The sequence below is a fragment of the Nomascus leucogenys genome, chromosome 21 (assembly GCF_006542625.1).
Source record: "Nomascus leucogenys isolate Asia chromosome 21, Asia_NLE_v1, whole genome shotgun sequence".
Lineage (NCBI taxonomy): Eukaryota > Metazoa > Chordata > Mammalia > Primates > Hylobatidae > Nomascus > Nomascus leucogenys.
The window spans coordinates 55,418,104-55,432,914 of NC_044401.1; the positions used below are offsets into that span (position 1 = coordinate 55,418,104).

Here is a 14,811-nt window from a genome sequence, read left to right on the forward strand (position 1 = left end):
TTGAACCCAGAAGGCAGAGGTTGTAGTGAGCCGAGATCGTGCCATTGTACTCCAGCCTGGGGGACAGAGTGAGACTCCGTCTCAAAAAAAACAAAAGAAAGAGTCCCTTCTCTCAGAGCTCAGGGCTGATAACAGAGCAAGAAATGCATCCTCGGGGAGAGAGAGCATCCTGGCCTGGCCTGGCCTGGGAAGGCTGGCTTCAGCCATCAAAGGCAGCTCTCACACCTCAGACCCCAGGGCCTGGGGCTTTATCCTTGCATCCCCCCTCCTGCTGGCTGAGCTCTGTGCCTCAGAAGTGAGACTCCACCCTCCCAACACTCCCTCACAAGCAGACCAGGCCACATCCTGCCTCCGCAGACCCCCACTCCCCTGGGGCGTGCTGTCTCTGGGTCAGGACCCGCATGGGAAGCAGGGGCAGCCCATCCCAACACCTCCTGTAGGCTGCAGGCAGCTCAGGCTGGTTTTCCTGTGACCAGTGCAAGTGTTCTTTTCAGTTACCTGACTTCCTTCCGGGGCATTCTGAGCCCACCCATAGCTTTTGGCATGCCTTTAAGAGACACAAAGAACCACAACAGCCACCGTGTCCTCATCTGTAAGGCAGGGCCCCAATCCACCCTGCCTTCCTCATAGGGGTGTGCAATGCTGGATGAAAAAGCCTATTAGAAAGTGTCTGTCAAAGGCTGGGCACAGTGGCTCACACCTGTAATCCCAACACTTTGGGAGGCTGAGGCAGATGGATCACCTGAGGTTGGGAGTTTGAGACCAGCCTGGTCAACATAGTGAAACCCCGTCTCTACTAAAAAATACAAAAAATTAGGCAGGTATGATCGCGCTTGCCTGTAGTCTCAGCTACTTGGAAGGCTGGGGCAGGAGAATTGCTTGAACCCAGGAGGCAGAGGTTGCAGTGAGCCAAGATCGTGCCACTGAACTCCAGCCTGGGTGACAGAGTGAGACTCCATCTCAAAGGAAAAAAAAAAAAAGAAGAAAGTGTCTGTCAAAGGCCCTGTGCGGCCTTTAATCCCAGCACTCTGGGAGGCCGAAGTAGGTGGGAGAATCCCTTACACCCAGGAGTTTGATTTTTTTTATTTTGTTATTTTTATTTTCTTATCTTGAGCCCAGGAGTTTGAGACCAGCCTGGGCAACATCGTGAGACCCCATATCTTAAAAAAAAAAAAAAAAAAATTAGCCAGGTGTGGTGGTGCACACCTGTAGTCCCAGCTACTCAGGAGACTGAAATGGGAGGATCGTTTGAGCCTGGGAGGTTGAGGCTGCCGTGAGCTCTGATTGTGCCACTGCACTCCAGCCTGGATGACAGAGCAAGCAAAAGAACACATTAGCGGCCAGGCGCAGTGGCTCATGTCTGTAATCCTAGCACTTTGGGAGGCCAAGGCGGGTGGATTGCCTGAGCTCAGGAGTTCGAGACCAGCCTAGGCGACATGGTGAAACCCCATCACTAAAATACAAAAAATTAGCTGGGCATGGTGGCGGGCACCGAACCTGTAATCCCAGCTACTCAGGAGGCTAAGGCAGGGGAATCGCTTGAACCCGGGAGGTGGAAGTTGCACTGAGTCGAGATCAGGCCACTGCACTCTAGCCTGGGCAACAAAGTGAAACTCTGTCTCCAAAAAAAAAAAAAAAACAAACCAAAAAACAAACAAAAACACATTAGGAAAATGTTCACACCAAACTCAAAGTGGAGACTGGGAGACTGGGGAGGGAGTGAAAACTGGAAGCAGGCAGTAAAGGGGAATTTACTTTTATCCCTTTCATTTCTTAAACAAGAAAGACAGGAAACCTATACATATATATATATAGTTTCACAATGACTAATTCTGATGGTAGGAATGTGGGCAGTCATTACATTATTCTTTTTTTTTTTTTTTTCCTGTGTTCTTCTTTCTTTTTTCTTTTTTTTTTTTTTTTTTGAGACGGAGGCTCGCTCTGTCTCCCAGGCTGGAGTGCAGTGGCGCAATCTCGGCTCACTGCAAGCTCCGCCTCCCGGGTTCACGCCATTCTCCTGCCTCAGCCTCCCGAATAGCTGGGACTACAGGCGCCCGCCACCACGCCCGGCTAATTTTTTTGTATTTTTAGTAGAGACGGGGTTTCACTGTGTTAGCCAGGATGGTCTCGATCTCCTGACCTTGAGGGACCACAGGACTAGTAGAGCCAAGAGTTGAAGGTCCGGGTGGGGTGATCCGGCCGTCAGAAATGCAAAAGCCTTAAAAGACATCTCCAAAGGCTAATCTTAGGTTGGACAATCTTGAGCTAGGGAAGCTGCAAACACTGTGACCTCCGGAATAACCGCTGGTAATCAGTTACCTCTAACCCCCAGCAGAATTCAGATCCCTCTACTACTCCTAACCTGAAGGCCTTTCATTAACTCTATGAAGCCAGTTTAGTTTGGGGGAAGGACAATTATCATTTAGACTACGAACTAAATTTCTCCCAAAGTTAGCTTGGCCCAAGCCCAGGAATGACAAAGGACCGTTGGGAGGTTAAAGGCAAGCTTCGGGTTGGTAGATCAGATCTCTTTCGCTGTCATAATTTTGTAATATAATTTTTGCAAAGGCGGCTTCAGGTTTTTTACTAACGCAGGTTTTTTGAACAGATCAAATTCTTCTGCTACCGCGCTCTCCCTAAAAGCATAGGAACGCATTTCTGCTTTTCCTTCCTGGGCGGAGGAAAAGCCCCGCCTCCTCTGGCTTTGAGTCCCGCCTGGTCACCATTCCGATTGACACTCTAGCTGACCAATCAGCGCGCTGGCGGGAGCGTGGGTCTGCCCTTTTGGACGCACATGCGCGCTGTCCTGGCTCGGGAGATGGTAGGCCGCCGTGTTTTGAGCCGGGTCTGGAGTGGCGGGCGGCGGGGCCTGGGTGTCCGCCCAGTGCCCGAGGACGCAGGCTTTGGCACCGAACCCCGGTGATTAAGTACCCCCTCCCTCATGCGGGACGGAGGCTAGGGCAGGGGGAAGGCACGTGCGGGATCTGGATCAGGTAGATGTTACCCGAAAACAGCCCCCTTGGCCTCTCTGAGCCTTGGTGCCCTCCGCTATAGAATGGGACGGGTCGTACCTGAATTTTCGAGGTCAGCCCAGACATTGTGAGGCATTTGTCAGAGGCCGCAAGATTTGGGAAGAGGCGTCCGGAGATAGGAATGGGCGGCACCTCGGGACGAAATGACTCCCACTGCTTCTCCCTCCTTGTCCAGGCATCAGAGGCAACCCCGCGGCTCCCGCCAACGGTCGGGGCCCCTCGGGGACCAGCCCTTCCCGGGGCTGCTGCCAAAAAACCTCAGTCGGGAGGAGTTGGTTGATGCGCTGCGGGCAGCCGTGGTGGACCGGAAAGGTGAGGGGTGAGAGGCACGGCCGCACAGGGACCGGAAGGGGACTGCCGCGGCGTGCGGCTGGGCTCTCCATTGAAGCCACAGGATCAGCCCTGCTTCTGCCTCCCACTAACAGCATGAGCTGGGACGAGCCACCTAATTTGCACCCTCTCCCCGCTTTTAACCCTATTGCCATGATGCAGTAGGGTTAAGAGTGGGGAGAGGATGCAAATAAGTACCGAGCCTTGCACACAGCCGGCGCTCAGTTACGGGAGTTGCTATACTAGATTATTGTTTATTGGCCGCGGTGGCTCACGCCTGTAATCCCAGCACTTTAGGGGGCTGACGCGGGCGGATCACCTGAGGTCAGGAGTTCGAGACTAGCCTGGCCAACATGGTGAAACCCCGTCTCTACTAAAAATACAAAAATTAGCCAGGTGTGGCGGCGTCCGCCTGTAATCCCAGCTACTCGGGAGGCTGAGGCAGGAGAGTCACTTGAACCCGGGTAGCGGAGGTTGCAGTGAGCCGAGATCGTGCTACTGCATTCCCGCCTGGGGCGACAGAGCAAGACTCAGTCTAAAAAAATAAATAAATAAATAATTATTGTTTATTGACAGATAAAACACAGGCTTTGGAGTCAGACATACCTAGGCTCTGTGATCAGCTTGCTGTGTGGCTTTAGGAAAATAACTGAATTTCTCTGAACCCCACTCTCCATTCAGTGATTTATTCCTTTTCTCAACTATTTCTTGAATATATGCTATGTACCAGGCACTGTTCTAGGCAGGCTATACAGTGCTGAAAAAGATAGTTACGGTTTCTGCTTTCAGGGGAGAAATGGATTTCTCTCTAACAGGAGAAATGGATGTCAGAAAATAAATGAACAAGTTACTAGTGATAAGTGCTATGCATAAACTAAAACAGGGTGTTATGGTGAGGAACTGTAGGAGGAAGGCAGACATTAGATTGAAGATTCAGACCTCTCCGTGATGTGACATTTGAGCCAAGATGATAGGGAGCCAGACTTGGGAAATTTGGGGACAGAGGAAACAGCAAGTGCCAAGCTTCTGAGATGGCAGAGGAACAGAAGTTCAGTTTGGTGTGGGGTAGATAACTCATGTCTGAGAGTCATGATGGGGCCATGTGCTAAGATGCGTGAGAAAGTGCTCTGGAAACTCTTAAGTGCTGCATAAAGGGTTACCGTTGCTTTTGCCGATGTTCGTGTGATGTATGTTTCAGGACCTCTAGTGACGTTGAACAAGCCACAGGGTCTACCAGTGACAGGTATGGGCCGGGGATGTGGGAAGGGAATGCAGTGGAAGGGGATTTCGTGTCTGAGGGAGGGAAAAGTGAAGGCATGAAGCTTTGGCCTCTTGTAATTTTTCTTTCTTACTTTCCAGGAAAACCAGGAGAGCTGACGTTGTTCTCAGTGCTGCCAGAGCTGAGCCAGTCCCTGGGGCTCCGGGAGCAGGAGCTTCAGGTTGTCCGAGCATCTGGGAAGTAAGTGGTAGGGGTGACGGGAAGCTAGGAGTACCGGCATCCATCTGTGGTGGGGAAACAGCTGCTTGGGGATAAGCTGAGACATTTTCCATGGGAAGGTTTGAGATCATAGAGGTGGATACAAGTATTGTGAAGAGGAGGAAGCTGATGGCTCTGGGTTCAAATCCTCAAGTACAAATGGTGTGATACCAGGCAAAGCATGACACCTCCCTGATGCTGGGCACAGTGACTCACACCTGTAATCTCAGCACTTCAGGAGGCCAAGGCAAGAGGATCACTTGAGCCCAGGAGTTCGAGACCAGCCTGGGCAAAATAGACCCCATCTCGGCCGGGCGTGGTGGCTCACGCTTGTAATCCCAGCACTTTGGGAGGCCGAGGCGGGCGGATCACGAGGTCAGGAGATCAAGACCACGGTGAAACCCCGTCTCTACTAAAAATACAAAAAAATTAGCCGGGTGTGGTGGCGGGCGCCTGTAGTCCCAGCTACTCGTAGAGGCTGAGGCAGGAGAATGGCGTGAATCTGGGAGGCGGAGCTTGCAGTGAGCCGAGATTGCGCCACTGCACTCCAGCCTGGGCGACAGAGCGAGACTCCGTCTCAAAAAAAAAAAAAAAAAAAGACCCCATCTCTGGAAAAACAACAACAAAACCTTCCGCGTGGTGGCTCATGCCTGTAATCGCTAGGACTTTGGGAGGCCGAGGTAGGATTGCTTGAGTCAAGGAGTTCAAGACCAGCCTGGGCAACATGGCAAAACCCTATCTTTACTTAAAAAAAACAAAACAAAACACACACACACACACACACAAACCTAGCTGGGCATAGTAACACATGCCTGTAGTGCTCGGGTGGCTGAGATGGGAGAATCACCTGAGCTCAGAAGATGGCGGCTGCAATAAGCTGAGATCCCGCCACTGTACCCAAGCCTAAACAACCTGAGTGAGACCCTGTCTCAAAAAACAAAACAAAACAAAAAAAATACCCTACCTGAGCCTCAGTTCCCCTAATGGTAAAATAGAGAAAATAATACCTATGCTCAGTGTGCAGTCATTTCTCCATGACTGTACTCGCGGCAGGCATTGCTAGTCGATCCATGATACTCTTTCCTCTAACTGCCATCAATTAAAGATGGTACTTGAGATGAAATATTTCTGCAGTTCCACAAACTCTTGAGCTTTTTTGTGGGGAACTTATTTAAGAGCTAATATGTACAGAATTTCTAGTAGGGTTCTGGCACATGGTAGACAATCGTTAGGACATTTGGCTCTGAGCTCCCTAGGGGCTGGGGCAAAATGAGAAATGCATTAAGCTACATAGTCTTGTTATCAAAGAGGGGGAAACCTTACTTGTTTCTCAGGAGGTGGTCTAGGTTATAGTCCTGGTGTTAGTGTTTGGCCTGAAGCAGGTCAGTGTTCCTTCCTGAGTCTCCTTTTTAGTGGGCGAGTTCAAGGGACTTTAACTTGTGTGATTTGTCTCCTTATTCCAGGGAAAGCTCTGGGCTTGTACTCCTCTCCAGCTGTCCCCAGACGGCTAGTCGCCTCCAGAAGTTCTTCACCCATGCACGGAGAGCCCAGAGGCCCACAGCCACCTACTGGTGAGAGGTGCTGGGAGGTTCCTAGAGTGGTGGGGAGGTCCCAGCAAGCCACCCTGTGACCTTCTTCTGCCCCTTTCTCAGTGCTGTCACTAATGGGATCCCAGCTGCTTCTGAGGGGAAGATCCAGGCTGCCCTGAAAGTGGAACACATTGATGGGGTCAATCTTGTGAGTCCGGGTCTGGGCAGGGAAGAGGAGGGAGGCTTCTAGATATAGTACCCCTACAGAGAGGAGTCAGGGGTATGGATTTGGGATGGCTGGCTCTCCTGTCCCCTAAAACAGGCAAGTGACCACTGCCTACACTGTGGCCCTGCCCAGAGTCTGTTGGGAGCAGGGAGGGTCTGGGTATAGCTCCCAGGCCTGTGTAAGGCTTGTTCACTCTTGGCTGGCACCACAGACAGTTCCAGTGAAGGCCCCATCCCGAAAGGACATCCTGGAAGGTGTCAAGAAGACTCTCAGTCACTTTCGTGTGGTAGCCACAGGCTCTGGCTGTGCCCTAGTCCAGCTGCAGCCACTGACAGGTAGGTCTGGCAGCCACTGACAGGTAGGTCTGGCACCCCAGCCAGCCTTTAAAACTGCACTTGATTTGGGAGGCTGAGGCGGGTGGATCAGGTCAGGAGTTCAAGACCAGTCTGGCCAAGATGGTGAAACCCTGTTTCAACTAAAAACTACAAAAATTAGCTGGGCATGGTGGCAGGCGCCTGTAAAACCAGCTACTCGGGAGGCTGAGGCAGGAGAATCACTTGAACCCAGGAGGCAGAAGTTGCAATGAGCCAAGATCACGCCAGTGCACTCCAGCCTAGGTGACAGAGTGAGATTTCATCTAAAAAAAACAAAAAACAACAACAAAAAAAACTGCACTTGAGCCAGCCGCGGTGGCTTACGCTTGTAATCCCAGCACTTTGGGAGGCCAAGGTGGATGGATCACTTGAGGTCAGGAGTTTGAAACCAGCCTGGCTAACATGGTGAAACCCCATCTCTACTAAAAATACAAAAATTAGCTGGCGTTGGTGGCATGCACCTGTAATCCTAGCTACTTGGGAGGTTGAGGCGGGAGAATCGCTTGAACCTGGGAGATAGAGGTTGCAGTGAGCGAAGATGGCACCATTGCACTCCAGCCTGGGAGACAGAGTGAAACTCTGGCTTAAAGAAAAAAAAAAATGCACTTGGCTTAGGGAGGCAAGGGGCTGGGGAGACGGCGGTTATCGACAGTAGCCTGGGGAGCATTTGATGGCCCCCAGAGGTGTATGTGACCAGGCCCAGCTAGAGGAGGGAGCTTCAGGTTAGCACCCCAGCAGCAAAGAACAGTCATGCCCAGTGGCTTCAACAATTAAATCAGGGTTGCATCTCATCATGAGTGGATCCCACAGCCAGGCAGATTGATAGCTGTGATCATCCTGACGTGTTGTGTGTCCCTCTCTGGATGCAGGGGCCATAGTACTGACCTCAGTGAAACATATGATCTGAGAAAGGGGGTGGTGTTTCCCCAAAGGAAAAGGGGAGGAGTGATACTGGGTGGGACAGAACGAGCAGCTGCCCACTGTCTCTCCTGGCTCTCCTGTTGCCCAGTGTTCTCCAGTCAACTACAGGTGCACATGGTACTACAGCTCTGCCCTGTGCTTGGGGACCACACGTACTCTGCCCGTGTGGGCACTGTCCTGGGCCAGCGATTTCTGCTGCCAGCTGAGAACACCAAGCCCCAAAGACAGGTACTCCAGCCCACCTGCCTGCTGCTTTCTGAGGGGTGGAGGGAGAGGTTAGCATGGGCAGCATCTCCAGACCTTATCTGTGCAGCTTGGGACTACTGGGAGGCAGCCCTTTTGGCTCCCAAGGCTATATCCGTACCCACATCTTGGTGTGTGGCCTTGGACAAGTAACACTCGCTCTCTTGGGCTTCATTCTGTCCATGTGTTCCATAAGGGAGTTGATGTGGCTGATTTCTAAAGCCCTCTTAAGTCTGCCATTCTTCGAGTCTGATACAAAGGGTCAAAGGCATGTGTGTATTAGGACACCAGATGCCTCTACCTGCTCTAACAGACTAAGCCCAGACTACCAGAGTCTTAACACAAGAACTATGCCCTCATGTTAAGGTCAAATAATGGGAGTGGGCTCTGCTCCAAGCAGTAAGTACTCAGGGACCCAGGCTGTTGATATCCAGCCAGATGAGGGGAGACAGTGTAGGTTCAAGTGGATAAGGTTTTTCTGGGCCAGATGTAGAAGTGGCATACATACTGCCACCCACATTCACTCAGCTAGAGCTCACTCACATCTCACCAAGCTGTGAGAGGGCTGGGAAATGGAGTTGAGGCATGTGCCTAGGAGGAAACTGATTGGGTGACCCCCTAGCCAGTCTCTGCTGCAGTGTGAGTGCCTGTGTGAATGTGCACATCTGTGTGCAAAGAGGAAATGATTAACAGCTGCAGAACAGTGGGGAATGGAGGAAGCGCCCACCTTACTCCCATTTCCCTTAGAGCTGGGTACTCAGCTGCTTGGAAAATGTGGGGCTGAACACAACGTACCTCTCCCGCTCCAGGTCCTGGATGAAGCCCTCCTCAGACGCCTCCACCTGACCCCCTCCCAGGCTGCCCAGCTGCCCTTGCACCTTCACCTACATCGGCTCCTCCTCCCAGGCACCAGGGACAGGGACACCCCCATCGAGCTCCTGGCACCACTGCCCCCTTATTTCTCCAGGACCCTACAGTGCCTGGGGCTCCGCTTACAATAGTCCTCCCTCTGTTCCTGACCCCCTCACACACACTGGAAAGTGAGGGTGGGGGCTCTGCAGTCAGACAAACCTAAGATCACATCCTGGACAGGCCACTTGCTTGCTGTGTGGCACTGGGCAAGTAACTTTACCTCTCTGGACTTGTGATAATAAAAGTTCCTACCTCATGTTATGGTTTTGAGGATTTGCTAAGAAAGTAAATGTTTATTACGGATCTTGCTTTCTGCTGAGTTGACTATGTAGTCTTTTTATTTGGTGGTTTCCATCCTGATCCTGGCTGGGAGATGTTAGATTTTTGTGCGTTTGTGTGGTAAAATACATATAAAAGTTACCATCTTGGCCTGGGGTAGTGGCTTATGCCTGTAATCCCAGCACTTTGGGAGGCTAGGGAGGGTGGATCACTTGAGTCCAGGAGTTCGAGACCAGTTTGGGCAACATGGAGAAACCCTCTCTACTAAAAACAGAAAAATTAGCTGGGCATGGTAGCACATGCCTGTAGTCCCAGCTACTTGGGAGGCTGAGGTGGGAGGATCACCTGAGCCAGGGATGTGGAAGTTGCAGTGAGCTGAGATCACACCACGCCACTGCACTCCAGCCTGGGCCACAAAGTAAGACCCTGTCTCAAAATAATATTTACCATTTTAGCCATTTTAAGTGTACAGTTCTGTGGCATCAGGTGTACTCACATTGTGCAACCAGCACCACCATCCATCTCCAGAACTTTTTTATCTTATAAAACTGAAACTTTGGCCAGGTGCTGTGACTCATGTCTGTAATCCCAGCACTTTGGGAGGCTGAGGTGGGCAGATCCCTTGAGGTCAGCAGTTTGAGACCAGCCTGGCCAACATGGCGAAAACCCATCTCTACTAAAAATATAAAATTAGCCAGGCACAGTGACAGGTGCCTGTAATCGAAGCTACTAGGGAGGCTGAGGCACGAAAATCACTTGAACCCGGGAGGTGGAGGTTGCAGTGACCACGAGATGGCGCCACTGCACTCCAGCCTGGGTGATAGAGTGAGACTGTGTCTCACGACTGGGAGCAGTGGCTTATGCCTGTAATCCCAACACTTTGGGAAGCCAAGGCAGGTGAATCACCTGAGGTTGAGTTCGAAACCAGCCTAGCCAACATGGTGAAACCCTGTCTCTACTAAAAATACAAAAATTAGCTGGGTGTGGTGGCAGGTGCCTGTAATTCCAGCTACTTGGGAGGCTGAGGCAGGAGAGTCGCTTGAACCCAGGAGGCAGAGGTTGCAGTGAGCTGAGATCACACCACTTCACTCCAGCCTGGGCGACAGAGTGAGACTGCATCTCAAAAAATAAAAAAAAACCTTTCTCCCCATTAAACACTAATTCCCCAGCCCCAGTTAGCCACCATTCTGCTTCTGTCTCTATGAAGCTGACTATTCTAGGAACCTCATAAGTGGAGATGTTAGATCTTTTTCTTTAAAAAATTGTGAAATATAGCAAACATCAAAGCATGCCTAAAACATTTCTATGATTTAAAAGAATACCATCACGGGGTGTGGTGGCTCATACCTGTAATCCCAGCACTTTGGGAGGCCAAGATGGGAGGACCACTTGAGCCCAGCAATTCAAGACCAGCTTGGGCAACATGGTGAAACCCTCTCTCGGCCGGGCGCAGTGGCTCACGCCTGTAATCCTAGCACTTTGGGAGGCTGAGGCGGGCAGATCACCTGAGGTCAGGAGTTGGAGACCAGCCTGGCCAACAAGGTGAAACCCTGTCTCTACTAAAAATACAAAAATTAGCCCGGCGTGGTGGTGGACGCCTGTAATCCCAGCTCCTCAGGAGGCTGAGGCAGGAGAATTGCTTGAACTCAGGAGGTGGAGGTTGCAGTGAGCCAAGATCACGCCACTGCACTCCAGCCTGGGCAACAAGAACGAAACTCCATCTCAAAGGAAAAAAAAGAAAACAGCAACAAAAAATACCTTCATCCCCTCAATGTCCACAGAGGATTGGTTCCAGGACCCCCTTCAGACACCAAAAATCTGATACCAAAACCCGTGGATGCTCAAATCACTTATATATAAAATGGCACAGTGTTTGCATATAGCCTACATACCTCCTCCTGCATAGTTTACATCATTTCTATATTACTGTAACACCTAATGCAATGTAAATATATAAACAGTTGTTATTCTGTATTTTAATTTGTATTGTTTGTTGTATCATTTTTTATTTATTTTTTTCATCTGTGGTTGGTTGCGTCCACAGATGTGGCACCTGTGAATAGGGAGGGACAACTGTAATTATAAAGTAGTACCCATGTTACTCCCCTTGGGGCATGAAATACAAGCACCCACTCCTTTCTTATAGAGCAGCAATTATCAACCCTGGCCCTGTATTAGAATCCCCCTCCCCCAAGCCCTCAGGAAGCTTAAATCCCCAATTCTGCACCCCCAAAGATTCTGGCTTAATTGGCCTGGGGTGGATACCCTGGCACTGATCTTTTAAAAAACTACCTGAAGGGGTACTACTGTTCAGTCTAGGTGGGAAACAACTGTCCTGGTTTGGGAGAATTATTTGGTTTTCAAGTTTACCACATACACATGCATCTCTAACCAATGTATTTCATTTTACCTGGTTTTGAAGTTTCTGGAACCACGCTGTATATATTCTTTCATGATTTGCTATTGCTCCTAATTGTAAAGTGCATCTGTGTTGTATGGCGTGTGGTTTGAATTCCAGAGTTGGAACAGACCAGTTTGCCCATTCTACTGGTTTTTTTGTTTGTTTTGTTTTGTTTTTTTCGAGACAGAGTCTCGCTGTGTCACCCAGGCTGGAGTGCAGTGGCGCAATCTTGGCTCACTGCAAGCTCCGCTTCCCGGGTTCACGACCTTCTCCTGCCTCAGCCTCCCGAGTAGCTGGGACTACAGGCATCTGCCACCACGCCCGGCTAATTTTTTGTATTTAGTAGAGATGGGATTTCACCGTGTTAGCCAGGATGCTCTCAATCTCCTGACCTCATGATCCGCCCGCCTCGGCCTCCCAAAGTGCTGGGATTACAGGCGTGAGCCACCGCGCCCGGCCGCCCATTCTACTGTTAATGGACAGTTAGGTCATTTGGTTGTTACCACAGTGCTGCTGTGAATCTGCTTGTATGCATTTCCTGGTTCAGTTACACAAGGATTTCTAGATTAGAATGTCTGGCCTGGTGTGTTAGTTTGCTAGAGCTGCCACAGCACATTAACACAGCCTGAGTGGCTTAAAATGCATTAATGTTCTCTTGGTTCAGGAGGCCAGAAGTCCCAGCACCACCTCACTCTGAAGGTTTGGGGGTTAGAATCCTTTCCAGATTCTCAGATGGCTCCAGATATCCCTTAGCTTGTGGCTGCATCACACCAATCTCTGCTTCCATTTTCTTTCTTCTTCTTCTTTTTTTTTTTTTTTTGAGATGGAGTCTTGCTCTATGGCCCAGGCTGGAGTGCAGTGGTGTGATCTCAGCTGACCGCAACCTCCGCCTCCTGAGTTTCAGTGATTCTCCTGCCTCAGCCTCCCGAGTAGCTGGGATTACAGACATGCGTCACCACGCCCAGCTAATTTTTGTATTTTTAGGAGAGAGGGGTTTCATCATTTTGGCCAGGCGGGTTTCATCATGTTGGCCAGGCTGGTCTCGAATTCCTGACCTCAAGAGATCCGCCCACCTTGGCCTCCCAAAGTACTGGGATTACAGACCTGAACCACCGTGCCTGGCCTGCTTCCATCTTCATATGGCCTTCTCCTCATGTCTGTCTGCTCTTCTGAGTGGTTGTTGTTTTTTTTCTTTCTGAGACAGGGTCTCACTGTGTCACCCAGGCTGGCATGCAGTTGTGCAAGCATAGCTCACTGCAGCCTCAAACTTCTCGGCTCAAGCAGTCCTCCTACCTGCGCTGAGTAGCTGGGACTACAAGCACACACACCACACCCAGCTAATCCTTTTAAAAATTGTAGGCTGGGCGCAGTGGCTTATGCCTGTAATCCCAGCACTTTGGGGGGCCGAGCTGGGTGGATCACGAGGACAGGAATTCGAGACTAGCCTGGCCAACATGATGAAACCCCGTCTCTACAAAAAGTACAAAAATTAGTTGGGTGTGGTGGTACGCGCCTATAGTTACAGCTACTCAGGAGGCTGAGGCAGTGAACCTGGGAGGTGGAGGTTGCAGTGAGCCAAGATCACACCACTGCCTAGGCAACCGAGCAAGACTCCGTCTCAAAAAAAAAAAAAACGGTGGCTGGGCGCAGTGGCTCATACCTGTAATCCCAGCACTTTGGGAGGCTGAGGTGGGTGGATCACTTGAGCCCAGGATTTCAAGACCAGCCTGGGCAACATGGCAAAACCCTGTCTCTACAAAATATGCAAAAAAAAAATTAGCCAGGTGTGGTAGCATGCGCCTGTAGTCCCAGCTACTTGGGAGGCTGAGGTGGGAAGATGATCTGAGCTCAGGAAGTGGATATTGTAGTGAGCCGAGATCCTGCCACTGCACTCCAGCCTGGGTGACAGAGTGAAACCTTGTCTCAAAAAAAAAACAAAAAAACAAAAAAACCAACAATTGAGATGGGGTCTTGCTATGTTGACTAGGCTGGTTTTGAACTCCTGGCCTCAAGCAATCCACCTGTTTTGGCAACCTCCCTCCCCCCGCCAATGTGCTGGGATTACAGGCATGAGCCACTGCACCCAGCCTTCTTACTCTATTATATTTTTTAAAGCAGGGTCTCAGTATGTTGCCCAGGTAGGCTACCCTCCAACTCCTGGCTTCAAGCAACCCTCCCGCCTCAGCCTCCTTTTTTTTTTTTTGAGACAGAGTCTCACTCTGTTTCCTAGGCTGGAGTGCAGTGGTGTGAGCTCTACTCACTGCAACCTCTGCCTCCTGGGTTCAAATGATTCTCCTGCTGGGATTACAGGCACGTGCCACCGCACCTGGCTAATTTTTTTTGTTTTTATTTTTGAGTCTCTGTTTTTAAAGCAGGGTCTCAGTATGTTGCCCAAGCAGGCTACCCTCCAACTCCTGGACTCAAGCAACCCTCCCGCCTCAGCCTTCTTATCTTTTTTTTTTTTTGAGACAGAGTCTCAGTCTGTCGCTCAGGCTGGAGTGAAGTGGCATGATCTCAGCTCACTGCAACCCCACCTCTAGAGTTCAAGCAATTCTCTTGCCTCAGCCTCCCGAGTAGCTGGATTACAGGCACACGTCACCATGCCCGGCTAATTTTTGTATTTTTAGTAGAAACGGGGTTTTGCCATGTTGGCCAGGCTGGTCTCGAACTCCTGACCTTAGGTGATCCACCTACTTCAGCCTTCCCAAAATGCTAGGATTACAGGAGTGAGCCACCAGCCCTTATCCTTTCTTATGAAGACACTTGTCATTGAATGTAAGCACCACACTGGTCATTGGGATTATCTCATTTAAGATCTTATTTACATCTGCAAAGACCTTTTTTTTTTTTTTGATGCAGGGTTTCACTCTGTCTCTCAGGCTCAGAGCGCAGTGGCGTGATCACAGCTCACCACAGTTTTGATCTTCCCAGACTCAGGTAATCCTCCCACCTAGGCCTCCCGAGTAGCTAGGACTACAGGTGCGTGCCACCACACCCGGCTAGTTTTCTATAGAAACGGATTCGCCATGTTGCCCAGACTGGTCTTGAACTTGTGGGCTCAAGCAATCTCCTGCCTTGGGCTCTCAA

The 14,811-nt window shown here is 50.4% G+C and overlaps 1 protein-coding gene across 4 annotated transcripts; it reads left to right on the plus strand.

The window, feature by feature from the left end:
* The first annotated feature begins 2,755 nt into the window (after positions 1-2,755).
* On the plus strand, positions 2,756-9,300 carry RPUSD3 (RNA pseudouridine synthase D3). Of its 4 annotated transcripts, none has more exons than XM_030802063.1 (9): positions 2,756-2,919; positions 3,208-3,344; positions 4,561-4,605; positions 4,722-4,821; positions 6,303-6,410; positions 6,492-6,576; positions 6,806-6,929; positions 7,978-8,117; positions 8,942-9,300. In XM_030802063.1, the coding sequence occupies exons 1-9, from the start codon at positions 2,795-2,797 to the stop codon at positions 9,131-9,133; spliced, it is 1,056 nt and encodes a 351-aa protein (XP_030657923.1). In that variant the 5' UTR covers positions 2,756-2,794; the 3' UTR covers positions 9,134-9,300. The 4 variants fall into 4 exon arrangements, with proteins under 4 accessions (XP_030657923.1, XP_030657924.1, XP_030657927.1 ...); XM_030802066.1 differs by having other exon boundaries at positions 2,766-2,993; XM_030802064.1 differs by lacking the exon at positions 4,561-4,605.
* Positions 9,301-14,811: the final 5,511 nt, after the last annotated feature.

Coding starts and splice junctions, on each gene's coding strand:
- RPUSD3 (XM_030802063.1), top strand. CDS start 2,795: ATGCGCGCTGTCCTGGCTCGGGAGATGGTAGGCCGCCGTGTTTTGAGC. Junction 2,920..3,207: donor GGCTTTGGCACCGAACCCCG/GTGATTAAGTAC, acceptor CTCCTTGTCCAG/GCATCAGAGGCAACCCCGCG. Junction 3,345..4,560: donor AGCCGTGGTGGACCGGAAAG/GTGAGGGGTGAG, acceptor TGTATGTTTCAG/GACCTCTAGTGACGTTGAAC.